Source organism: Dioscorea cayenensis, chromosome 10 (assembly GCF_009730915.1).
Source record: "Dioscorea cayenensis subsp. rotundata cultivar TDr96_F1 chromosome 10, TDr96_F1_v2_PseudoChromosome.rev07_lg8_w22 25.fasta, whole genome shotgun sequence".
Lineage (NCBI taxonomy): Eukaryota > Viridiplantae > Streptophyta > Magnoliopsida > Dioscoreales > Dioscoreaceae > Dioscorea > Dioscorea cayenensis.
The window spans coordinates 15,574,419-15,601,223 of NC_052480.1; the positions used below are offsets into that span (position 1 = coordinate 15,574,419).

Here is a 26,805-nt window from a genome sequence, read left to right on the forward strand (position 1 = left end):
CACATCTTCTCTCTCGAGCACTCAATTTGTTTTCTCCTCTCTTTTCCATCTTCTCCTCTTTGATCTCCTGTCTTTTCCTATAGCTCTTTTTCTTCTTTTGGTTTTTCTAGTGATCTTTCTTTTTCTTGTTTTTTAACACGTTCTCCTCTCCCCCTTCCAAAACCATTTACCAACCCACCACGTTTGTTTTTTTAAGCAATGATATTTAGGCCGAATTAATAGTCTTAATAACATGGATGCTAAGTTGGCATGCATGTCAGTATCCACTTCAATGACTTCATTCTTTATCTCTTTTTGAAAAAGTTTAATTTTATAATCTAAACCTTTAATGTTTTATAATTTTTAAAGTTTAGAGATTTATACTTAACTCTAAACCCAAATACTATGAATCTTATACTCAAAAGAAAAAAACCTAAACCCTAAATAATAAACTCTAAACCCTAAATCCTAGTTTTCTATGAACGTTTTTCCAATTTTTTTTAAAAACGCCTTTTCTGTTATTTTTATTATTTTTGAAATTTGAAACTTGAATTTTTTTTTAAAATTTAATTTTTATTTGAAATTTTTCTTTTCTTTGAATTTTTTTCTTTGATTTTTTTGTGGGTAAATATCAACTTCTATTCCTAGTTTTTTATGAGATTTTCTCTTGTTAATAGATTTGAAATCCCCATGGATGAATTGAATTTAGTTACTGAATTCTTGTGATTATTTGTATTTGGAGAATTATAGTGGCATCGGTATTATGGATCTTGATCTATTGAGTAAATTTTTTGAGAAGTCACTAAACTTTACTCTATTTTCAAATTAATTATCAAACTTTAATTTAAATCAATTTGGTCACCTATCTCGACTTGATTACACCAGCTAGTCACCCTGTAAATTCACATGCCCCTTTGCTTAGTTGGCGGCTGGAAAGAGAGTCACCTTAAATCTATCATGTTGGGAAGGTCTGTTGTGATAGTAAATTATTGTAAAATTAAATAACACCATCTGAGGCATGCGGAAGCAAAAATAAAATTGTGATATGATCTGATTGTTTTAATGAACACCCTAATTTAATTGAAAGGTTCAAAAAATTACCTTGGATGTTCGGAAACCTTTCCTTTGATGTGCCGAATTTGTCCCTTGGATTGTCGTAGAGAGCTTGAGGATTTTCCTCACTAGAGAATCAATTGATATACTCTAGGGTTAGAGAGGAGTCATATTTATAGAGACTTCATAAAACATGATAAAAATTATTCAATTATGAAATATCAAACTTCATAACATGATAAATATTATCATATGAAGTTCTATTAGAAGTATGAGTCCTAATGTGACTAAAATCAATTTTGTCTTTAAGTCCTTATAATTTTGATTAATTATTCTACTCCATCAAATTTTAATCAAAATTTAAACTTAAGACATAAACCCTACACCAATTTACAATTTCACTCATCCCATGAAGTAAAATTATAAATTGATAATTTTACCCCTACACTCAAAACAAGACTGATTCTTAATCCTTTTAAGTGTGAATCCCTAGGTTAGTTTCGACTGGTAATGGGAAAATACCAAAAGACGTGGGTGACACCTAGCCAGCCCCATGGCCCACATCATAACCCAATTGAACTTATTACAAACCTTTCAGATCATGATTACTATATGTGTATAAACCTTTCATTCTTGTATACCAACCGAGTGATGTATTTATGACATATGCTCCCACTAGTCCATAGTGTTCAACTACCACTCTTTGTCAAAGTATATGTCATACAAACCCTTACAAACCTTTAATGCTCAATTAAATATTCTCTAATTTGTGAACTTTTGAAGTGTATAAGTACTAAACCCTTCTAGTGCCCTTCTCTTTATCCCACAAATAATAGAAGGTTTAACTTGATACACATGGACCATGATGTTCAAAACTAATTAAAATGTTATCAAAAGATTTTTATGAACATCAAAATAAATGCTTATTTAATAATAATAATAATAATAATAATAATAATAATAATAATAATAATAACAATGTATAATACAAATCAAATGCCCTAATACAAGTATCCTCATTGCCAATCGAGGGCATAATCCTAATAGGTTGGAGTGTCCATGTCATGCATCCACGAACACGTCACGGGAGAATGGGCAAGTCATATTAAACACAGCCACGTCATCTTCGCCTTCCTCCCTCTTCTTTGGGAGAGCTTCCAACATGCATCGAATTGGGGGCGAGGAAGCATCTCCAGATGGTTGGGCATTAAATCCCCCTTTTGAAAGCTTCAAAGCATTGTGAATCCTCAACCAGCAACTCACTTCGTGCTTTTTTTCATAAAACCACATGGACGAGTAGCCAAAAATATGTCCTAATTTGTCAAGCTTGATGAACATAGTCTACGAATGTGTATTTGGTTTTTTCAATGCCTACTTGTGGAGAAGGTATTATATGTGTTACATGTGTTTCAATTTAAAAAGAGAAAGGAAGGCATTTCTTTGTATAAAAGAGATTTTCTCTATTCTTTCAACTAAAGAGATTTTCTTTATTCTTTCAACTAAAGAGATTTTTTTTTTAAATGCCCTAGCTTGTAGAAGGTATTCTTCGAATTATATGTGTTTCAATTAAAAAAGAAAGAGGAAGATAGTCATATAACCTTTTTTTTTAATGCTCTAGATTTTCTCTCTTCCTTGTTTGGATGAAGGAAAGGGAGGCTTTTATTTGTACAGTTGAACAAAAGATTCAATTTAACCTGTATTTTTGGAATTTTTCAAACCAATTCACCACATAATTAAGTCAGTTTCAAATTAAGCAAGTGTATACATAATTACCATCTAATTGATGATAAAACAAAACACTAATTCATCTTCGATTTGATTACACCGACTGCTCACTTTCTAACTGTGTTTGTGGGGGACCACAATGAACCTTTGTCGGTACAATTTATTTTTAACTAGACAAGAATTATAAAATTAAATCATCTCTTCCACCTAGAAATACCATTGAAACAACAGTCATCCTTGATGTCAACTATATATTTTTCCTGAACCTAAAAACAACTAACAAAACAACATCCAACTCCCAATGTCAAAACTTCAAAACTCTACCTAAAAACAACCAACAAAACAAAGAATGATAAACTATAAATTTGTTTTGAACCTAAAAACTACTAACAAAACAACATCCAACTCCCAATGTGAAAACCCTCAAATCCTACCTCCTTAATATACATCTAAAAGGGTAAAAAAAAACAAAAAATCAAAGTCATTAGTTGAGGGTTTCAAGAGAAGTAACTTACATTATTTAGATGCTTCAACACCTGATGGTCATCTCTCCCAATTCACTGACATCACTCCTATCTATCTCACGTTCACACAGACAAGTGGATGATGTTTACTCGGCCGTTCAAACTATCTCCCGAAATAAGGAGATGAACCCATAGATTGGTGAAGACGGAGGTGAAGCTTTGTTTAGAATACCCTAAGGAAGAGGAGATCAATGATGTCTTGTCCTGTTCGAAGTAAAGTTCCAACCATTCCTCCCGATAGAGGTGAAGCTGGTGTGGCTAATTTTAGTGACATGGGCAATCTCTCGTGACATGTCATTCCAACTAAAAAGTCTGGCCGCCAACAAAGTATAGATTTAAGGTGACTCATCTTTCTGGCCACCAACTAAGCAAAGGGCCAGAGGATTTTACAGGTGACTAGCTGATATAATTAAATTAAATATAAATGACCAAATTGATTCAAACTAAAGTTTGATGGAACATTTAAAAATAAAGTAAAATTTAGTGACTTCTAAAAAAAAAATATTTACTCTTTATCTATTTCACAATACATATCCCAAAATTGGGACATATTCATATATACACACACATACATCTATAGTAAATTCTTTTATTATTTTTGCATGTCTCACATCCCTATGAAGGTAGATGCACTTTTCAATAATGTCTGCTTTGAACACATGAGTTCATTATTTATTTTTTTATTAACTTGATATGACAAGTGGAGTGTTGGGCTCAAGGTACTCGGCTCACTGGCATTGCATTCCTTTTCTTGTAGAAAATTAATTAAATATTTTTGGATATGATCAAATGAAGTGGATCGATGACGCGAACGACCATTTAATTTATTGGCAATAGGTCTTTTGCATAGAGTGTTCGTCTCGAGTGTCGAGCGTGGCTCCTTGAGTTTGATCCCTATCTCACGCAAGATAAGAGCACAGTTCGGTGTTGAGCGTGGCTTCCCCACGTGTTTGTCCTTGGGTTCCGGCATTTGTCGTCTTTCTAAAAAAAAAATGGATCGATGACCGTTACGTTGTTTAGATTGAATAAAGGAAAATAAAAAGGAAAAAAATATGAAAAATTAATCAAATTTTATGAAAGGTATAATTGATACTTTGAATGTTTTTTTTTAAATGATTCTCAGTTTCATAAAATTAAAATGGTTAATAAGCCACTATAGCCGTCTGTTCTTTAACAATTTTGTTTATAAAAAACGTTTTATATAAGTAATATTAAATTAATAATTGAATTAATAATAATCATTTAAAATCCTAACCATAACAGATAAAAAAAAATCTAAGAGAAAGCATTGCTAAACACTGACATCAATTTGACTAATTTGCTAATTATTATTATTTTCTTAGATTTTTTTATAAAATCAATTGTGTCTTGCATTATTAGGATATTTTCCGAAAGCATGGTCTAGTTCGGAATTTAAGATTGATGAGGCCATCTTGTAGATTGTCATACTTGAACATCGAATTAAGAATGCGAACTATTATTTTTCTCTCACCAGTAAAAATTCATTGGTTTGATGTTTATATTTAAAAAAGACAAAAACAAAACATAAATCTTTGTGACACTAATGACTCTTAAGACTTTGAACATTTCTAATAAATTAAATAAAAACGGGAATGGAAAATTCTCAAATGGTAAAAAAATAGTCTTTATATTTTTTAAATTCCATGATGGGCCATAATTTATCTTTAATCCAAAATTATATCCTAAAAAATTACAGAGATTTTTACATAATATAACTGTAAAACAGTTAAGTCTAAACTCATATTGACCATCAAATTAAACTAAAATGTTCATTTTAATTAGTTAACTAGAAAGAATATCTCACTTTATTCTTTGAATTGCACAAATATGTTTACTTTGATTCTTTTATGACATCTCCTTTGTTATATAAATATATGGTTCACCTCCAATGATGTTGTGAAAAAAAAATATATAAATATCCTTTTTTCTGTCGTTGGGACCAAAGTGATATTTTCTAGGTTCAATTATAAAAATAAAAATTTGATATAAGTCACTGACTATTTGTGAACTTTCATCAATATTTTTCTTAATCATAAATGTGGACAAATTATAGCCCCTTAGACCAAGTAGATTTTCATTTTTTCCCTAAAAAGAGGTCAAACATTAGCATTAAAAATTACAGTGCAACTAGTAAAAAAATTAAATGGGACCAAACAATAGTCAAAGAAGCCAAATAATAAAATTTTACAAATATTTTAAAAAATTAAATTTAATTATATATGCTAATTTATAAAAAAATTAAAGGATTTGTAAAAAGCCCTCTCTAAAAATATAAGTAGTTTAAACCATGTATAAAAATTTATTAAAAAAATCATGGGATTTAAAAAATTATATAAAAATTTATAAAAAATCAAGGAATTTGTAAATATTATATATATATATATTTATTTATTTATTTATTTATTTATTTATTTATAACCACCATGGGGGATTTGTAAAAAAATAAATTATTAATGTAATTAATTTTTTTAAAAATCAAGAGGTGAAACTAAAAATACTGGTTCCTGTGGTTAATTGTAGTAATTTGAGGTTTCTTGAGGAAAGAAAAAATGGTGAGAGTTCAAATTTCTTTTGGATGAATTAACTCTGTTGGAGTTTGGACTCCCATGTAGACTCTAATAATCTTAGGTGAGGGCTCTGTGCACATCTTTTGACTAATTAGAGATTACCTTTTGTTATTAAAAAAAAACTAACTACTGAACCGGTCAAAATATACACTTACAACAGCTAGTTATACCAAAATGTAATATTATCCATTAGATCCAAACAATGTCAATTAAACCCAGGGTTGTTTTAGAATGCATTTTTAATGATACAGTATCTTGTATTCCTGGCCAGGGACAGCCTCCCTCCTAAATTTTTGTGTGACTCCATGCCAAGGAACATTAGTTCGGGTTGAGGGGACCTTTATTATTTTGGTATAAACTAAAATATAAATGCATTCTTTTGAAAATAATTTGATCATGGTTTTGTTTTCTTTTTCTTGTTTTTTTTTCTTTTTAATGAATTTATTAAAGTATATAAATTTATTCATTTCGCTTGTCAACAATACAAAGTTTATTTGTTTTGATTTTTTTATTCAATTTTATACCTAATGTGGTTAGATATATCATACATTCTTTAATATTCATATTAAAAAAAATTAAAATAAAATATTAATTTTAGACTTTTATAATAAGAGAGTTGAAATTTCATTCCCCTCTCATGTAAAAGTCAAGGGTTTAAAATTCTATTAATTCAAAAGTATTTGTCGAACTTTATGAATTGCCTATATTTATAAAAAAAATAAAACTGCATAAACTACATAATAATAATTATTTTTTATCAAAGAAATACAAGGCAAATCTTAAAAGAGGTACATTGATTTGCTGGCATTAAGTATTCTATGTGAGGCATTGTGTATAAGACTGGTTCAAACCACTCTTTGTAAGTGGTTTGCCTATATTCATCAAAAATTTTAAAAAAATATTAAAAATAATAAAAAAATAAAAAAAATAAGGGATTAATAAAAGACAATATTAAAATAAAAAACCAATAGAATCAATAGACTAACTGGTGTTGATGAGCCATCTTAAAAACCATCCATCCCCTTATGCAACAGCGACGAAGCTGAAGAGCCCCTCCCCTACGTACAGCTAATCAGGCTCCACTTGTTGACTCATCTTCAACCCAGAAAAACAATTGACAGGGTTAAAAGTGTCAATTCGTAAGTATTTCCCCCATCTTGTCTCTTTATTTGCACTATAAATCGTCTCCATAGAGCTCTTCCGAGTCCTTTCTTTTCTTTGAGGCTTCTTGATCTCAATCACAAATTTGGTGAGAGAGAGAGAGAGAGAGAGAGAGAGAGAGAGAAGCCTTTTGAGGACTCTCAAACACAAACACAAACGCCTCCAATCTTGAGAGAGAAACACATGATTTGTAGAGAGATAAAGACAGAGCAGCGAACTTCTACACGTTAGAGATTGTGATTTGGGACTTTTTGTGCTTTCTTTTTTTCTTGATTTTGATCAGAAGAGTAGTTAAGGTTGAGATTTGTGGGTGCTTTGTTTGATTGATTGATTGATTGATTGATTGATTGGTTGAAGTGTTTTGTGGTTTGTGTTTTCGGTTGGAGATCCATTTTCTAGGGTTTGTGTGGTGTTCTAGGGTTTGGAGATGCTGGATTGGAGATCGGGTTGATGGGATTTTCTGCGGTTGGATCTCTCTGGGAATCGTGTGGATTTGGTGGGTGATTTTGGCGTTGGATTTGGGTTTGATTAGTTATGGAGCAAGACTGCGTCAGGGTTTCTCCTGGGTTTCGATTTTGAGGGCCTTTTTGGTTCTAGGATTTTTGCGGCGTTTGATTGTTTTGGGTGATTGTGATTGTGGTGGAAGTTGTTTGGTACTGGAAATTTGGGATCTTGGTAGAATTGATTAGTGTTTGGAGATGGTTTGTGGTGCTTTAATGGAGTAGCATTGGAGGTTGGGGATGAGTGCGAGGACATGGTGGATGGGCAGGAGTGCTTTCAGTGTTTCTTTCCCTTGTTGGAGCAGCTTTCCTGGAAATTAACAGGGATTGCTGGACTGGGTGGTTCATCATCGTGCCATGTCTCGCTGCTTCCCATTTCCGCCACCCGGATACGAGAATAAGCTTGGTGTTCACGAAGAATTGCTTGGAAAGGTTCATCATACACTATGTTTCTTATTTTTGTTGATTTCTTCTCTTTTTTGTCCACCTGTTCTTTTGAATAATGGTTTGTTGTTATGCTAATTATGACTATAGAAAACTGTTTACTTATTGGGTGTGATTTTAGTATAAGACAAGCCAACTGTTTTATGAATTGGGATTTGCTGTGAAGTTGTAGAGCACAGAAAGTTTAAGCCCGGTTGTCAGGTAGTGAAATTTTGCTGTTCATTTGGGGAACATAGGCACTGGGCTTTCAATAACTCATGGAATATCCAAAAATGTATATTTTGAATCTGGACTGACTTTTTGTGTGAATGCATAAAATGCGAATTTTTGCATGACCAGCTTGAAGAATAACATTGCAATACATGTAGCTATTATCGTATTCCCTTGTGCTGTGAGTCCAGAGATTTGATGGTTGATTTTTAAGTTGGAGAGAAAATGCCTTGTCCATTTGCACAGATGAAAAATGAGAGATTGCTGACGCTGAAATCTTGAATGTACATTTTATGGTTTGGTTTTATTTTTCTATATTATTCAAAATGAAATACTATAGAGATACAGCTTGCTAAATGCAGTGAAATTCGTCTTATAATTACATTCATCAAAAAGATCGTTAAACAATGTAGTTGTTTTTGACTTTGTAAATACTTATTTGTTAGTTCCCCCATCAATTTCTTGACAAAATTGTGGTAAAAAGGAAAAACTAATGCTGTTGTAATTTTAAGAGTATGACTTAGCTTTGTAGCTGTACTGATTTCCGGTAATGTTCTTGTGATGACATTTATTTAAGACTGGTGAAGTTTTAAAACTTGATCACTTATGTTAGACATTTGAAAGTTTTGTAAATGATGTCTGTTTTTCCCTTTTAACTTTATAGTTGCCATTTTTTTTAATTTGAATTTTTCTCTTGATCAATTGGTCAGGTATTAAAGTTAAAGGTGGTACTTAAAATTTGCTTAGTTTAACTGAATGAAGATTTCAAACTTTGCTAGAAAACTTTGGTTTAAGAATTCAAAGTGGCTAAGAATTGGTTCTCTTGATCTAAATAAGGGTTATTAATTGAACCCTTCTTGGTCTGCTGATAACAGTTATTGTAGCCTATCAAGTGGTTTTGAGTTAGACCACATGATCAGGAGATGCAAGCTAAAGTAATAATTGTTGGCCCTTTTTGTTTCTATTGTATCCTGGTGAGCCAAGCACAATTGAACTCTACATGTTCATAAGGATGTTATTTGTTTTAATCTCTATACCAAGCCAAGGAATGTGTTTAGGTTGTGTACTTAATTGCATTCTCCTTGTTTTAGAAACCTAGTCTCCAATATTGCATGTGTTTGTTTATGTCGTGTTTGTAAACTAGGTTGCAGTATCTTTTTGCTGACAGTTGTCGTTGGTGACAAGCTTGTAACAAAGTTATTTTCTGTGTGGTTGTGTGACATCTTTTTGCTGATATTTGGTTTGGTTACAAGCTTGTTTTGAAGTTATTTTCTCTGTTTGTGTGTCACCTTTCTGCTTAATGTTTTCATGGTAACAAGCTTGTATCAAAGATATTACACCCACCCCACACCCTGCTTGTATGTGTGTGTCATCTTTTTTCCAATAGTTGGCATGCTTAAAGTTTGTGTCTGAAATTGTTCTATGTGTGTGAACTAGGTTGCAGCATATCTTTGCTTATAGACGGCATGCTTCCAAGTTTGTGTTGAAGTTTTTGTTTGTCTGTGTTTGTACCATCTGTTTGCTGATACTTGCTTACAAGTTAGTGCCAAAGTTGTTTTCATTTTTTAATCATTATTTCAATTTCGTGTGTGTATGGTGTGAAATTACTACGCACTATTTATCTGCATGGTTCCTATTTAGTTATCTTTGTTTGGGTGAGATCATTAGATTCGTCCCAAAAACTTCATTAATGTTTAGCCACTCACTTTCCAACTCCATCCTACTAAATGGAATGGCATTTGTAAGGATCAAGGGATAAAACGACTGGTTGTAGAAGAGCTGCAAAAGAATATTCCTCAAGAGCCAGACGATGCCAAAAATAAGTGAGTGTTCAAAGAAGAAAATGTGAGTTTTGGTTTGTTTTAGTTTGAGAAAAAAATGAATTAAAGAAACATGCGTTGTGATGAGAGTAAGCCTTAGCACTATTGAATATTAGATTGAAGTAATAGAGCTGTTATGCACATAAAGCACCTTTTCATTGGGATGGAGAAGGATAAAAGTCGAAACTTTAATTCTTGGTTAATTTAATAACTAAATGTTTATGAAACCTGATTTGTTAAAACTCTGATAAGGGCTATTCACAATGATGCAAGATTTAGGGGTGTCTTTCAAAGAAATAAGATACATATTTATTATGCTGGCTATGTGATTATAAATTCCATGCATTATCTTGATGTAGATAAATTTTCACATTTGGTTTATTATCTCAATGCTTACTTATTATTTTCTATTACTATCTTTTTATAGATGGATGTTTTGTTAGGTGAAAAATGTTGCGGATTTATCAAGAATTACCGGTTAATTTAAGATGTGCTAGAGTTTATTGAATTTGTTTGTGTTGAAGTTATTTATTTCTTTTGGAAGTAGAACAGAAGGTGAGTCTTGAAAAAACTTTAATAGCTACTACTGTGAATAAGGCGTTGCGATTAATTTGCCTAATGAAAGGCTTAGAGAGTTTGAGTTTATAAGTTCAATCGATTTAAAGAGTATAACCTTGATGGTGAGTTATAATGGCAAAAGACATCATAATTGATGATATTCTATTTGTGAATGGAAATTCTTTTTTCTTTTAAATTAATGCTTCATTGGTAATTGGAATATTTACATTGAACTTTGAAGATAATTATAATTGGGAACAGATTTGTGGGAGGAGGTATAAATTATTTGAGGCTATGTCTCATGAGCACTCCATTATGGACATCTAAGGCAATGTTCATTACCTTAGGAACTAGAACAAATGGTTGATCATATAATGCTTCCCAATTCCTTTAGTAAAACTCATGATTTTCCAAAAGTGGATAGATGGGTTTAACTTCTGTTGAATTTGATCTGGAGGTATATGTTTAAGTCAACGTGTGTAATCTGCTCGTATTTTAGTGTGAGACGTGAAAGTCCTTCAATTAATTTTTGACAGCATGGTGGTCTGGTGTTAGCCAACTGATGGTGGTTTGAGAAATTAGCTATTTTGATAAGATGTTATTCAATAATTAGTCATTTTCTCTAAGAGCTTCTTAGTACCAAGACACATATCTCCCAAAATGAAAATAAGCAATGTTCACAACTTAAATGGGGATATACTGGAGGTGATTAGTTATTTTGAACTAAGAATACATTATCAATCATTGTCGTTTGATGTTCCTATCATAGTTGACATATTTTGGGGAAATATTATTGTGTTTGTTCACAACATATTCTTTCCTTTTGTTTAAAGAAATTCTTAGAGCACTATAATAAGTATGCTACTTTGTTCGTGCATCTCATGTGAATTTTGTGAGAGTTTAATGTTTGAAGTAGGAAAGTACGCTCATGCATGGGCAAAAAATCTGAACATCATTTTCAGATTGAACTTTTAAAACAATATTTTGCAAATCAATTGTGGCACATCAGAAGGTAAATAGGCTAAATTGAACCTTGAATAGCTTCTGTATGATATTGATAACTGACTTTCGGCCCTTTCCTCTAAAGGCTTTTCCTTCCTTGATCATACGTAGTACTCAAAATTTCCTTTGTAAAATGACCTGTGAATGCTTTAAGCTTCAATTTTTTATATCCTGCTAATGATTGGCTCCTTTTTATTACACCATTTCTCCCAAGAGTTGCAATTCCCTGTTACAATTCATCTTCCTGTGATAATATGGATGCTTTCGAAAATTATGTTTCATCATCCAGAAGTTATCTACATGAAGTTTGCTTATGTTGCTTTTTGGTGTGATTCGTTATTGTCATGATTCTGAAGCCATAAAAAATACATGCGCTCTCTGTATTTTTACACTTTCTGATTATATTGATAGGAACTTGATGCTCATATGGGATATTGAGGCTCGATTATTGCTGTTCTTATTTCCAACTTTCTGTACTTTGGGCCTGTGATGACTATTGTTGTAGTCTTTTTTCTTGCAGAAAGTAACATTTTGGTCACCATCTGGACAGGCACATGCATTACACATCCTATTGAACAAGGGGTTATTATTGGTCTCCTAGCTAGTGATGGACCTCAATTAAGAGTCAATGTACTTCCAAATTAGATTTTCATTTGCAGCAGTCAACACTTTTTATAGGGAAGTTTCTGTTATTATAGTATAGTCAGATCAAGCTAAGATTGCTGTGCTTTATATAGCTGTGTTAATGCCTCTATGCAACCTGATTTGATTGTTGAGTTTGCAAAGTTTGGGCATCACACATTTCTTAATCATTTAGTCTTGTCTAGTTGACTTATAAGGAGATCATATGGTTCATTTATTTTCTTCACTCACTTGGACTCTAATTAATTTTGTGCATCTGAATTAGCTTCTTCGGTCAGTTAAGCAAACAATAAGTGGAGTGTCTGATCAATGAAAGAGAATTTTGGCTAAATCATTTAAAGCTTCTATTCAATAAAATATTTACAAATTTTGTTGGATTGATAATTGCTATTTTGGATTAGTAATCTGGTTATGAATTTTTATATGGTTTGGTGCAGAACTTTGGATTTAGCTAAGTGTTTACGCATTATTAAGAAGTTGAAAAGGGAAAGACTGCCAATTTTATAGCTTTCTTTTTTGTTTCTTTGTTCTTTGATGACCTCTTTATTGTAGAAGTCATTCTCATCTTGGAGTGAGTTTTAGTTACAAACTGGTTCAACTGACTGACTAAACTTTGACTTAACCTCAATTTTTCAGGAGAAGCTCAAGGAAAAGAAACAGAAAAAGGACAAAAAGGACAAAGAAAAGAAAGAAGGCAAGAAAGACAAAAAGGAAAAGGATAAAAGCAAAGATAAACACAAAGAGAAGAAGAGTCGCAAGGAGAAGCATAAAGATAAGAAAAAAGAGAAGGATAGAGACAAGTCTAAAAACAGGATATCTGATGAAGGAAGAATTGAAAACCAGGCATCAGTTCGCAATGAAGAAAAGCTTGGAGGTGAAAGCTGGAATGCTGAGGAAGTTAAAGATTCTAAATATATCGAGGAGTTTGGTAGAAGGATTAGAGATGAAGGGAAGGGGGCTGCAAATAGAATGGCTGAGACTACTGGTTCCATTCGGAAAGGAAGTGAAAGCATTGGCAGTGGAAGTGCAATTTCCAATTCAGTTCACCGAATTGCTGAAGATGATATTAAAGCTGCTGATATTGATGCAATCAAAAGAAGAAAGGATTCCATGGGTACTGGAATTACTGCAGTTGGTGGTTCAGGCCAAAAAGGAATTGAAAACATGCAAACTTGGAATGCAAGTATCAACTTACTTCAAAGGCGACCTGAGATCATGGGATTGGATGCTGCAGTCAGCAGTTCAGTTAAAAGAAGAATTGAGAGCACCTGGACTGGATCAACAAATAGTGGGCTGTTTCAGGATCGTATTGAGAGCATTAATGCCAGAAATTCTATCAGTGGTTCATTGGAAAAGAAAACTGAGATCAGACCTGCCGGACCTGCAGTTAGTTATGTTCAGAAAAGAGTCGACAGTAAGGTTGCTGCAGTTGCAATTACCAGTTCAGGTCGAAACCGAACTCAAAGTATGGCTGGTTCAATGGCATTGGAGAAAGAAAGAGGCACAGTTAACAAAATGGTTCAGAACTTTGTTTGTGCAGAAGAAAGAAATAAAAATGGGGCGGGCAAGATGGTCGATCTGGATGCAGAGAAAAGGATTGAGGTTGAGGAGAGAGCCACAGGGAACAAGATGCTTCCAAATCTTATCGGCGCAGAGGATAGAAAAATTAATGGGATGGGCAAACAAGTGGAATCAGTTATGGAGAAAAGTAGTGAGGCAAAAGATAAGGCCAAAGACAGAGAACCTGAAAGGCACAAGGAGAAAATTCGAGAAGAGAAGAGAAGCAAAGGAAAGGATAAAGATAAACGTAAGGAGAAGAAAAAGGAAACGGAAAAGATGAGGGTAAAAGTTGAACACAAGCACAGAGACAAATTGAAAGACGATGGTAAAAAGGATCTGGTAGATAATTTTAGTTGTAAGCCTGTGGTCCCTTGTGTTGACACTGTAAAGAATACTGTTCCTGATGTAACCATCAAGAAGAGGAAGGACTTTGAGATGAATGGCACTTTACATGGTGAGTTCCTTTCTTGCCTTTCTACTTAAGACCATATCCTTGTTCCAATTGTTTCTAAATTAATTGTGTATATGCATGGATTTTAACATCATAATCTAGCCCTTTGCTGTATGATGCTTATAAATGTGGTTACAGAATATGATGTGGGGCCTCATAAACTTCTGAGACCGCCATCTTCCTCCGAGTTCCCCATAGAGAATGGAAGGACAATGGAGCTCAATCATTCGGTCACAACTAATTCTTTCATTAGGCATGGAGCTTCAAAAAGTGTCAGTGTTAAGGCAGAGAGAGCCCTAGATGTCATGGACCGCAAGGCAAATGGCATCAAAGAAGCTGTTACATCTGAAGCTGAAATGAAACCTGTGTCTGTTGTAGCAACTACTACAAATGGTAAAGTTTCTGCGAAATCATCACATCCTGACGTGAAATTTCTCCCACAAGTATATTCTGTTCCCAAAATGGATGAATTGCCAGAGTTTGATGACCCAGAATGGCTGTTCAGTGATAACACCCGGCCAAAGCCCAGACCTAAGCCTGAGGTTGGAGAAATACCCCAAGTATGGGCAGAGGCATTGCAGATTAAGTCTGGTGATGTTCTTGCTCTGCCATATGTGATTCCATACTAATATGCAAGACGGCAACCAACTTGCATAACATTCTAATTACATTTTCTGTTAAGCTACAAGGGGAGCCACAGATGCCACAGCTTTTTCAGGTATGCGCTCAGACTTCTCAGCATAAGTTAATGCCTGCTTGCAACCTTACCGGGGATCCGTATTAGTGATGTTTTACCACTTGTGTGCTCAGGACACACTGTATCTGTGCATAATTTGCAGGAATTTTGGATTGAGAACAAGGTCTCCTTTGCCTGTATGGGGTACGAATAATTGATTGCTGTGTCCAAACTGAATAACATGGACAGAAGAAGATGATGATGGATGTCACTGGCAGCAGAGATTGTTCTTGATTTGATAGCACAATTTTGATATTTTTTTCATGGCTGTGTAAATTTTTCTTATAACAAGAGGTTGTACATTAAAGAGGAGGAAAATTAAGGTCACGATCATTCATTTATATATAATATGTCTACGCTTTTCTTTTGTTTTGAAGGCCATTAGAGCAGCTGTGTCGGCATGCGAAATAATTTTGCATGTGATGCTTGCATCTTCAGAATAAGTTCCCCTAAGAAGTGGATGCAATTAATGATTTATTTTTAAAATATTTTTATTAAAATTGTTTTTACGTTTTTTTTTTATTTTAATCTAAAGTTTCTCTTACTCAAGGATATACATGGTCTTATACATCGCTGTTGTAACTGTGGGTGGTCTTGTAAACTCTGGTAACCATGCAGAAATATGCTCAGGAAGTGCCTAGCTCATATATGTAAGGATGGTTTGATATTTGTATGAAATGGCTTTAGCAGTTGCCTCAGAAGTCAAATGCCGTGTGAGAATAAATTATTTATATTTGCGAGTCTTAATTTTATTTTATTTTATTCACTTCCTCTGATTTTTTTTTTTAAGTTAGTTTTTAGTCTCTATTTAATGAAAACTTGATTGTTTGCCTCTACGAAAGTATATATTTATTTTATACATCCCTATTAAAAATATATTAGTTTGCATCTCCCAATAAAACTTGCTTTATTGTTTATGCATCTCTCAGTATTATTATTATTATTATTAATTTTTTTTTATTAATTATTTTAATTTTATTTGATGGGTAAAAATGATTTGTATTTGTATACGAGATACTCATGCATTTTTTGTTGTTAGCATGTCATCGAGGGGGGCACAAATTAGTTAACCGGGGCCGGAAAACCTAGCAGATCACTTGTCACCATAGGATGACTTGGACCCGGTCTGACGAACCCCAGAAAACCAACAGGCCAGGAACCGGCCGGTTCACAGGCGAAGCCATCGGGTTTTATTTATTTATTCAAATAAAATTATAAAAGATAACCTAGAATAAAAACATATGCAAACAGAATTAGAAAAATAACTTGGGTTGGTTAACATTGCTTATAGAGGCAGTTGGTATGTTGTTTTTCTTATCCTAGCCCATGTGGTCTTCAAAGTGATGTAAAGCTTATCCATTGTTTACATTTTAGCAAAGAAATAATACTAACTAAAACTTACTGTTGGAGTGATAGAGTGCAATTGTGTTGTTGTCCTCAAGTCATGAGTTCGAACTTTGTTGATTACTATTTTTAAATTAAAAACTTTATAGTTATTAATTTATTTTGTTAAATATTTTTATGGTATAGTTTTAACAATGTTTTAAAAACCAGATATTAGTTGATGTGGCATTAAATTTAAATCTATTAGAGAATCATTGATTTAAATAAAAAAGAGTGTTATATGAGAATTGAAGAGGTCTTACTAAATGAGAAATCTATTTTTACATTAAAAAATAGTTAAATATAGAAGTGATAAATCTAAAAATTTTTTTGAAATATTAATGGTTCTTTTACAATGAGACAATCGTTAATATAATTTTTTATAATGAATATATTTGTTTCCTAATTTAGATTTTTCATTAATATAAATTGTTACTATGAAGATTAATAAAAATTTATAGCTAAAATATTTTTGTTTTGTAAATTGTATTGGAGTGAAAAACTTACTTATTAATTTAACAAAATTTTAATTAAATTATTTATTAATAAAAAATTTAGAGAATATTATGATTTTTTAGTTAATAATACGTTTAAGATTATAGCCATTACATTAAAAAAGAAATACACAAAAAATATTGTAGAAACGATTATGGTTGTTTAACCACCATGTCATGTTGGAGAAAGGATTATGGTTTAAGATTTTAAATATTGTATTAATTCAATAATCTAAACATATTACTATTATAAGAATTATGTTGTCTAGTTGAATACACAATGTCCTACTCACCGGGTTGACAGAACTGGGTTGACTGACTTGGGTGATTGACCTAGGTAACCCGGTGGGTTTGACCGGGGCAAGCTAGGTCAAATGATAGTCCGTGCCCTCCTCTATAGGATATGGCATCTAGTGGAAATGAGAGTGCTAGCCGTGCATATAGTGAGGAGGCTGTAGGGTATTATAATGCATCTGATGCACCTGTGGTTACGTGTGGGACCGAATTGAGTGGTCTACTTGTACTTGCACTTAATACACATAAGGATTTCCAACACTTTGTGGCTATGATAAGCGCATCTGTAATGTAAGCCCAGGTGCAGGCTAAGCGAGACAAGCACTTGACCGCATCTGTCACACCCTAGCTAGTGGTAATCACCGTGTTGCCTTGAAATAGGTAACATCAATGTACATCTTACGCTGAGACACGTAAGGCAAAATATCTAGTAAAACTCCATTACGAGAAATATATATATATATATATAGCATTAAAAAAAACAAAACAAACAAACATTAAGTCAACTAGAATATAGAAGTTCGATAGTGTTGAAAATAGTGTGAGAAATACAAATGTTAACAACTAATTACACATTAGTGGATCCACTTAAAACAAGTTTTAATACAAGAACAAAGTCCAACTTAAAAACAAACTCTAGTAAAAAGATAATATAGATGGAGCTATGCACAAGCCCCTAACGCGCAACGGCTCTAACAATCACCACCTAAATAAAAAATGAGAATAGAGTGGGTAAGTAACATAGTTACTCAGTGAGTGGTTATAATAGTTTCTTAGTGTTTACAAAAGGGATTAAACTTCTTTCAACAATACTTTTCCATAAATAGTATCATAACATGAACAAAATTGATAAAAAAAGTTTTCTGTATAATGAATACTTCCATGTAAAGTTTTATTTCAAGATCCTTGTGCAAAAACTTATTGCAACGAATATTGAAATGCTATCATGATAAGGAATACGACGGCCAAAGCTAGTTATCCATTTCAAATATAAAATCAAACCCACCTTAGCATTGGCACTTAAGATCAGTACTGAGGTGAGACAATGTCTAAGAACCAGTGGGGGACCCACCTACTCCTAGTTCAGGTTCTTTCTGTGCTCCCTGAATGGGTAACTTATGTCAGCTAGTCAACTACGCCGCTTTTCACTAGGTCGGACCATGGAGCCAACTATTGCAATACCCGATTCATAAACTCATGATCACCAATACTCAAAAATACCAACATAACTATACATGATTGTAGTCAACAATTACATATAACTTCACTTTCCAATATATCATATAAAATATTTGACGTTTTATATCTCATTCTTAATTCATATTTGCAACCCCATTAGAACATTCATGATAAATAGATATCATAAAACCAACTAAGAAACCCATATAGTTCATTGTAACAATATAAGAAAATGTTTAATTTAAAATATCATAAAATAGCAAGTAAAGTTCTTTGCATCCAAAAAATAAAACCATTTTAAAACATTGGTAAAGAAGGTATCCACTCATAGTGCTTAGACCCGTAATTCTAAGAGCTTAGATGTAGTACTCCTCTACGAGCTCCTTGCTCATGGCCGAGGGTTCCCCACCTAAGAGAAAATTCTATGCAAATCTTAACTAAATCATGCATGTAAGAGAGATATTCATAATTCGAGCCCTGTATGCAATACATGAAGGATTTGGGCCTGTGACATGCCATAAACCCTTGATCGAACACCTTACAAGCCCCTTATGGCCTAGTTGTAGCCGTAAACACTTAACAAAAGCCCTTATAGGCTCCTTACGGGTTGTTTATGACTATAAGCCCTTGGCATAACACCTTATAGGCATCCATACGGGGTACTTATGGTCGTAAGCCCTTGATAGAATGCCTTAAAGGAACCCTTATGCACATAAGGTTGGTCATAAGCTTCACAAAAAAGGTTAGGAAGGGTTTATATGGGTATCCTTATGGCTGTAAGGATCATGGAAGCATGAAAATAGGTCATGTAGGTGACAAAAGAGTAAGAAACCCAAGGGTTACAATCATACAAACTTCTATACAAGTTTTCTATAGATCGAATAAGGAAACACTTGAATCTAATCAAGAAATTATCAATTAATTTATTGATAAAGGGTTCACAAATCCACAACACCCGATATCCAAAATACAAGATCAATCAACAAGAAACTCCTCACAATTGACTCCAAAACCATAAATTCAAACAAAGAAATCATAAAATTTCAAAGATCTCATATCAAATCATTGGGAATCAAGAAAGTTGAGGGAGGAGATGTATTATGATGCTAAGATCAAGAAGAATTATTATGATGAATATGAAATGATGATCTTACATTGATTTTTCAATCAAAGAAGAGGGAAGAGATGGAGATTCTTGCTCCAAGATTTCTCAAAAAAGCACTTGAAGAGGGAAAGAGGATCAATTGAAGAACTTAGGCCTAGGCTTAGAGATTTGGGGTTTTATATAACTAGAGAAAGTTGCCAAAATACACCCATTTTGTCATAAAATCATCACCAATCACAAAATTACCCTAATACCCTAAGACAATACCTAAGTTAGACATTGGGTATTATAGCAGTTATGGGAGTATACAAATGCTAGGAGTTACGAAGTTTAGAGATACATTAGATTTAGAGGAACCTAAGGCTTGGTGGGAAAAGATTAAGGATGTCATGAGTTTGATAGAATGTACTCTAGAGGGTAGACTACAATATGTGACTATACTACTTACAGGGGATGCCTTCACGTGGTAAAAATTGTTAAGAGTAATAGGAGACCAATGAGTTAGGGTATTAATGTAGTTATGGGAGTATACAAATGCTAGGATTCATGAAGTTTAGAGATACATTAGATTTAGAGGAAACTGAGGCTTGGTGGGAAAAGATGGAGGATGGCATGGGTTTGATAGAATGTACTCTAGAGGGTAGACTACAATATGTGACTATATCACTCACAGAGGATGCCTTCACATGGTAAAAATTGTGTAGAGTCATAGGTGACCAATGAGTTACTTGGGAGATATTTAGGCAGGAGTTCAAGACCAAATAACACCTAGAGATGTACTAGGATCAAAAGCAAATGGAGTTTCTCTATCTAAAAACAAGGAAATATGACTATATATGAGTTTGAGCTCCATTTTCCTACCCTATCCAAATAAGCACCTCATAATGTAGCTACAAAGGAGATACATTGCAGATGATTCGAATTGGGTTTAAGGCCTGAGATCTGGTGTAATGTTTCAAGATTATAGAGTTTAAGATATTGATTGAGACTACCACTCAAATTAAGGAGGCCCTATAGGAGGAAAGGTGACCAACTGAGGGTTAGAGAGCCTAGTCTGAGTCACACGGTGAACTAGGCCTACCAGCTAAATGAGAAGGCTCACAGATTTACTCAGCAAGTAATTGGGAGTCTTACAACGCTGGTAACTTCAAAGGGAATAGCAAATTAGGTGTCAACAACCCCGCAGAGTCGAGTAGAGCTTCAGGAAGACATATCACTTATAGTGGCCCATCAGTCGGTAGTGACAAAGGAGTCTACAATACGTGTGGAGTGTTTTATGCTGGGGTTGTTGGAGACATAGACAAGTGGTTTGTTATGGATCCAGGTGGGAGATAATAGGCTTGTGGATCAGAATAGCTCTCCTCAAATTATAGTTGTACCTTATTTGAATGACGACAATGTCATACGGTCTACTAAATGACCGTTGGTAATGTTCAAGCAGCCTGAAATAAAGAGGATTAACCAAATCCCAAACATATACGCCACTCTCAGCCTATGATGCAATAATTAGAAGGCCGGTATGTGAATCCATTTGCAACTTAGAGGACAGAGAGATTTACCCGATAATAATAACCCGTAAATTAAACTGTCACCGACGTAGAACTGGATATATCACCTGATTGCGGAACGTGGGAGAGAAAATGAACTTGAAAACCGCATTCAGATGTGTCCACTATTAGAGGGAAATATGTTCAGGCCTCTTAAGAAACTCAGAATAGCTGGAATCAGGTCCAGGATTGCATAAAATAATCACAGGAACACCACCAGCTATTTGAATAGGTTATCTATATTCACACAAACATCTACGCAAATTAAGCATTCTAAGTTATGCAAAAACATGAACAAACACAAGAACGCATCAGAACTCTGTAGACAATAAAAACAAGTAGTCAAAGTACACTAAGCAATAAGTTCAACATCCCCGGGCATCGTGAAATGGCTAGTCCCTTATGGATTCATACAATTGAGAAGAATGAAGGAATGCATTAAGGAGAGAAATCATGACTTCCCCCTTTTACAAGCTCTTCTTGGTTGAGCTTCAAAAGCTTCATGGATGAGCTAACTCCACTTCCCTTGTGCTTCCAACTCAATCTTGATCCCCTTAGATGGTGTGGTGAAGCTTGATCATCATCCTCTTGAGAGATCCCCCTTTTTAGAAGAAACTCCCAAACCAAAGATAATCAGAAGCCCTAAATTTGGGAGTTAAAAAGGAACTTAGAAAAAATCTACATTCTTTGCTTGTTTGTCCTCGATTTCACTCCTAATTGCTTTGAATCCTAAATTTCTGCACCATGAACAAATATACCCATAATAGCATTACATATATCTAGAATGTGCTATAAGATAAGCAAAATAATGAACTGGGAGTAAGAAAAACAAGAAATGAACTGCATTCATCAACTTCCAATCAAACTTTTTTCTCCATCATGCTAAAATGGTTCGAAAGATAATCACAATAGCTTTAAAAAAAGACATCTCATTATAAGATACTACCTCTTATCCCCTGCTTCACAGTACCTATCAGAAAACACGTCTTATCTCCTACTTAGGTAAAACAAAATGCATACACTTACAATCATCTATTTAATAGGAGCCTACAAAGGTTTCTTGAAGATTGAGTATAATATCTCAACATAACAGCCTTTCTAAGCTGATGATTTGCTTCTTTTGCATTATACTACCTTTGATGAAAAATTAGAGAATATCTAGCTCTCAAGATCATGTACACACATGCAACCAATGTAGTTATTCTCATTCTAGATAATTAGGCTCTACCTTTAGCGTTCATTTGAAACCAATTAATTTTCCTCCTCAAATTAAAAGGTTTCTGATGCACATAAATTACCTTCAGGGCTCTCAACCATACTTTATATGAAAATTTGTAGCTAAAGAACAAATGACTGACTTGCTCCTTGCATAATTGCACAAGACACAAATATTTAAGTCAACTACATTCTATTGAAATAATTTATCCCTTATCAGTTACTTGTTATGCATAGCTAGCCAGAGGATGAAAATGTACCTAAGGATTTTTCTATTTGACTACGCAAATTTGCCGAGCAAATCCTCTGCCTATCCTGCATCATCATTTTCGCAAACACTACAAACACTTAATACTCCCTTCCTATCAAGTTTCTAGAAGATACAATCCCTTATACTCTCATTAATCACAAAATTACTTTTGATATAGTCCCACACCCTATTCATATATGAATTCTGAGAAATAGGGAGTGCTCACCTATCATTTTTCTACAAATCCCCTACCATAGCCTTCTTTTAAACACTAGAACCTTTCGCATTGATCCAAGGGACCTTATCCACAAGCAATTATCCATTGCACCAAGGGACTAAAACGAGATCTTAACTCCATTACCCAACCTATAATCAACACAATTTTTGGATACATTTCTTAAATTGAGTAACTGGCTCCAACTCTAGCTACCATCTATTATCCCTAGAAGCTCAATTTTCTTAGTTTATGTTTAATAACCCAACTAGCCAATGAAGTGGCCTTCTTTCATGTGAAAACCTATATGTGCCTAGTGAGACCTACCTGATTCTACACATGGATAGGTTTTTGCACCCATACCTATACTTGGTTCAATCTTACATGTGTCCCAACTAACTAAACCATCTTTAGTATCAATGCTTGAACATACAAAGGAAAAACTCTATAGATTTCTCAACTTCATGAACCACATCCATAGAATGGAGAATTAAGGAGCTCCAATAAGTATACATTGCAAGAAGAATAGTATTTATAAACTGCAATCTCCCAAAATTTGAGAGAGTTTTTAAAGCCCAATTAAAAACCTTTGTAGTGATTCTTCTTACTCAATGTTGACAAGAATCCTTAGATAGCCTAGTAAAGATCAAAGGGTGTCCCAAATGCTTCACTAGTAAAGATCTGTCCCAGAAATTCAAAGAGTTAATAATATGTTAACTTGTAGCAGTATCAACACCATCAAAGTAAATTGAACTCTTTGTAAATTAGGCTTGAGATCTAAAAATTCCTAAAAATGATGTAGGATAGCCTTGATGATTTTAATAGAATACATATCTCCATTAATCTGTAAATACAAGCAGATCATCTACAAAGCATAGATGGCTCAAACCCATCTTCTTATGGTTCTTGTGAAAAACAAGGCCCTTAGTAGTTATTTTGTTCAATATCCTAGTAAGATAATTTGTATAGGAAACAAATAATAAGGGAGAAATTAGGTATCTTTGTCTTAAGATTTGTTTGTTAAGAAAATAACCATCAAGCAGTCCATTGTTCATTATTGAGAACATGCAGGTTCTTAATTAATTTATGACCTATTTTATAAAATGATAGGGAAATTTGAAAGCCATCAAAACATCTTCTATAAAATCCCATGAGAGTATATCATAAGCGTTCTAAACATCTACCTTTAACGTACAACATCTATCTTACCTTTGTGATAACCTCTGATGAACTCATGTGCAAGAAGAATATTGTCAGCAATTGTTTTAATGGTGAGCATGCTTGTCGCTAGGAAACACAGACGTCGCTCCCTGGCTACAAGTGCAAGGGTCGTCAAGTAATAATCCTCTCCCATGAGCGTAAGAAGGTAGTATTCCCTGGAGTCCCAAGATCTGCTATTACTTCCTCTTCGAACTCACTATCTAGTCTATTGATGGACACTTTCCTACTGGTGTTGGGTGTGTGAAAATATGAATATATGAATATATAAGTTTGTAAATACCCAATAAAATATAGTAATCACTGCAAGTGTATGAAGTGTATGGGTCGTCAAGTAATACCTCATTGATGAACACTAAGGACGTATTTCCCTAGGAACGGCGAGAGGCTTCTATTATTTTCTTTTCACTTAATTAATAGCCTAAACGTTTAAGTTCTCTCTTTAGTCTAATTGTACAAATTATGGATACAATACAATTGGAGATGTCGTTAAGCACATGTGGAAGGAGTGGGAGTATGTATGAAGGTTATCCTGATTACTTATTATGATAGGTGTTAATTATCAATTATGTTCTAGGATCGAACTGGGAGAATTCAAAGGCTTACTAACCCCAATAAGCTATGGTGACTAGGTCTAAATCACTAGGAACTTAAGATGGAATTCCTCCACCCCGTCACTCAGATAGAATCTAATCCTCCTCAGCCTCCTATGTTTGCCTTAAGTACGGGAACCCTATGAGAGGAAATCAACCTAACTCTAAGTCCAAGGGCCACTCAATCCCTAATCCGGAAACTAGCTATGCCTAACCTCTTAGAACATGTATAGATCTATCATGGCATTGGTGTCATCAATGCAGGGGCATATGCTCCTCATCCACATCAACAAAGATAAACAATTAAAGCATGCGATGATTAAGAAAACTAGAATAATATATATTGATCAGTCAATATTCATAAACAATAACCGAGGGACCTAGATATACAATAACCCTTGAATTAGGTTCTCATGGACCAAAGAAAGTAAAACATTAAAGTGCAAAGAGAGCCATAAGACCAAATAATGAATAAATAAATGTTCAATGTGTCCTAGACTAACTTCTTCCAATAATTCTCCAAAGGTTTGGGATTAGTGGATCCCAAGGTCGTCCGGATGATGTGCATCAAGCGTGCTCTCCTCCAATGATGATCGTTGATATTTTCTTGAGAAACTCACCAGAATCCACTAAAATATAGATGGAAATTACCTCCAATGCTCTTGCTCTCTAAAAATATGGCCTCCCTAACTTTTTGGCAAAAGAATCTCACCAAATTTAGAGAAAACTAGGGTATTTATAGTAATCAACTCCGCCACGGCATCAGTATAGGCATTGTGATACCCATTGTGAGTAAGTTGTTGGTTGGGCTCTAAGTTACATCCAGGCATGGTCTTTGGGAGTTATGCATCTTGACAACGGCCGTTATGGACTTTACAACTCCTGCTGTGAGGCCGTTATGGCTTCTATGTTGCTTCCAGTGAGCTTATACTGCTACAGCTCGATCACAACAGTGGTAAGTGTAGAAAGCGAGCGTTGTGAGTTCCCATAATGCCCGTTGTGTGTCGTGGTACAATCTTGATTCAACAACTTGCTTCATTTTACTTCAAAACATTCTCAAATTTGCTTTTTTCTTCATAAAATAGAAATAAAGGTCATTGTTAACAAAAGAATGAAATTTTGTCCTAATGAGATGCTAAATAAATACAATTTCATGCTAGATGCAGTGTAAATAATATAGAAAATATGATCAATTTAGCACTTATCAAATATCCCCACACTTAGGCGTTTGCTTGTCCTCAAGCAAATAAAACTAATACTGATAAAAATAGAATACATGATAAGTGCTTGATCTTAGGCAACTAAGTATGGAGTTTTAGTAGTACAGGGGGACAATCAAATGCCAGGTAGCATGATTATTCCTCTACAAAGACTAGTCTACTCTACGACAAAAAAGTACTTTCCTAAGTGTCGGTCTCTTGGTCCACTATCTTATAGTCCATATCATGCACAGTAACTTTTTGGGGTTATATTCAATCTCACTCTTACATTTTTCACAATTTTTATACATGACTGCCCTTTCTCTTTTTTTCTCACAATTAGTAGCTTTCACATTTCCCAGGAGGCAACCCTTTCCCCTACTAGGGCATACACTTTGTATTCAACTTATTGGGAGCAACTACACACTACAAAGGAGGTAGCTCTTTCTGTTGTGCATATATCTTTATTTAGAGCAATAAAGTAAGTATTGATCATACCCCCATTATAAAGCATCACTCAATAGACAAACATAAGGTGCAAGGTGAAGTCAAGAGGAACACAAGGTATTATAGAGACTCACAGAGCAGTCAGACTCTCAAGAGGGAATGAAAGAATTTCTAGTCTAGCATATCATATCCCTAGACTAAAGAAACTCCAACAAGTGCAATGGCTTCAAAGATCAACACTAGCACATGTATATGGTATAAGCAAAAAAAAAAATCCACAAGATATTATAATATAGTATAGTATAGTATAGTTTGAAATTCTCAATGTAGTACAAGGAAAAAAACATACACTTCCTCCACACACTTAAGGATGTATATTGTCCCCAATGTACGTATGCATGCACAAGAGTTGTGATATGAACTAAAGAGTGTATGGTCACTAGTATTCCCCTGATTTCTTAGTTTGGCTGACAAAGGCGATAAAGTTACCCTTGTCCAAGCAACAAATTATATGGGCCAGAATAGCACTTGATCATCTCAAACCCTGATGAGATACAATTGGAGTAGCTAAATACACAGTAACAAAAACTATAAAATGCTATAAAATAGAATCCACTAACATCAGAAGGTACCCTTGCTGTAATAAAATATAGAATGTACTGAAATATAAAAGTACAAAAGTGGTATATAAAATCAAAATGGTGGAGGTCATCA

The 26,805-nt window shown here is 34.0% G+C and overlaps 1 protein-coding gene across 3 annotated transcripts; it reads left to right on the forward strand.

Moving 5' to 3' along the window:
- Nucleotides 1-7,293: 7,293 nt before the first annotated feature.
- Nucleotides 7,294-15,294, forward strand: LOC120270995 (splicing regulatory glutamine/lysine-rich protein 1-like). Of its 3 annotated transcripts, none has more exons than XR_005539737.1 (4): nucleotides 7,294-7,962; nucleotides 12,843-14,220; nucleotides 14,356-14,935; nucleotides 15,028-15,294. XR_005539737.1 is itself a non-coding variant. In XM_039278087.1 (3 exons), the coding sequence occupies exons 1-3, from the start codon at nucleotides 7,888-7,890 to the stop codon at nucleotides 14,844-14,846; spliced, it is 1,944 nt and encodes a 647-aa protein (XP_039134021.1). In that variant the 5' UTR covers nucleotides 7,294-7,887; the 3' UTR covers nucleotides 14,847-15,294. The 3 variants fall into 3 exon arrangements, 1 of the variants encoding a protein (XP_039134021.1); XR_005539738.1 differs by having other exon boundaries at nucleotides 15,057-15,294; XM_039278087.1 differs by having other exon boundaries at nucleotides 14,356-15,294.
- Nucleotides 15,295-26,805: the final 11,511 nt, after the last annotated feature.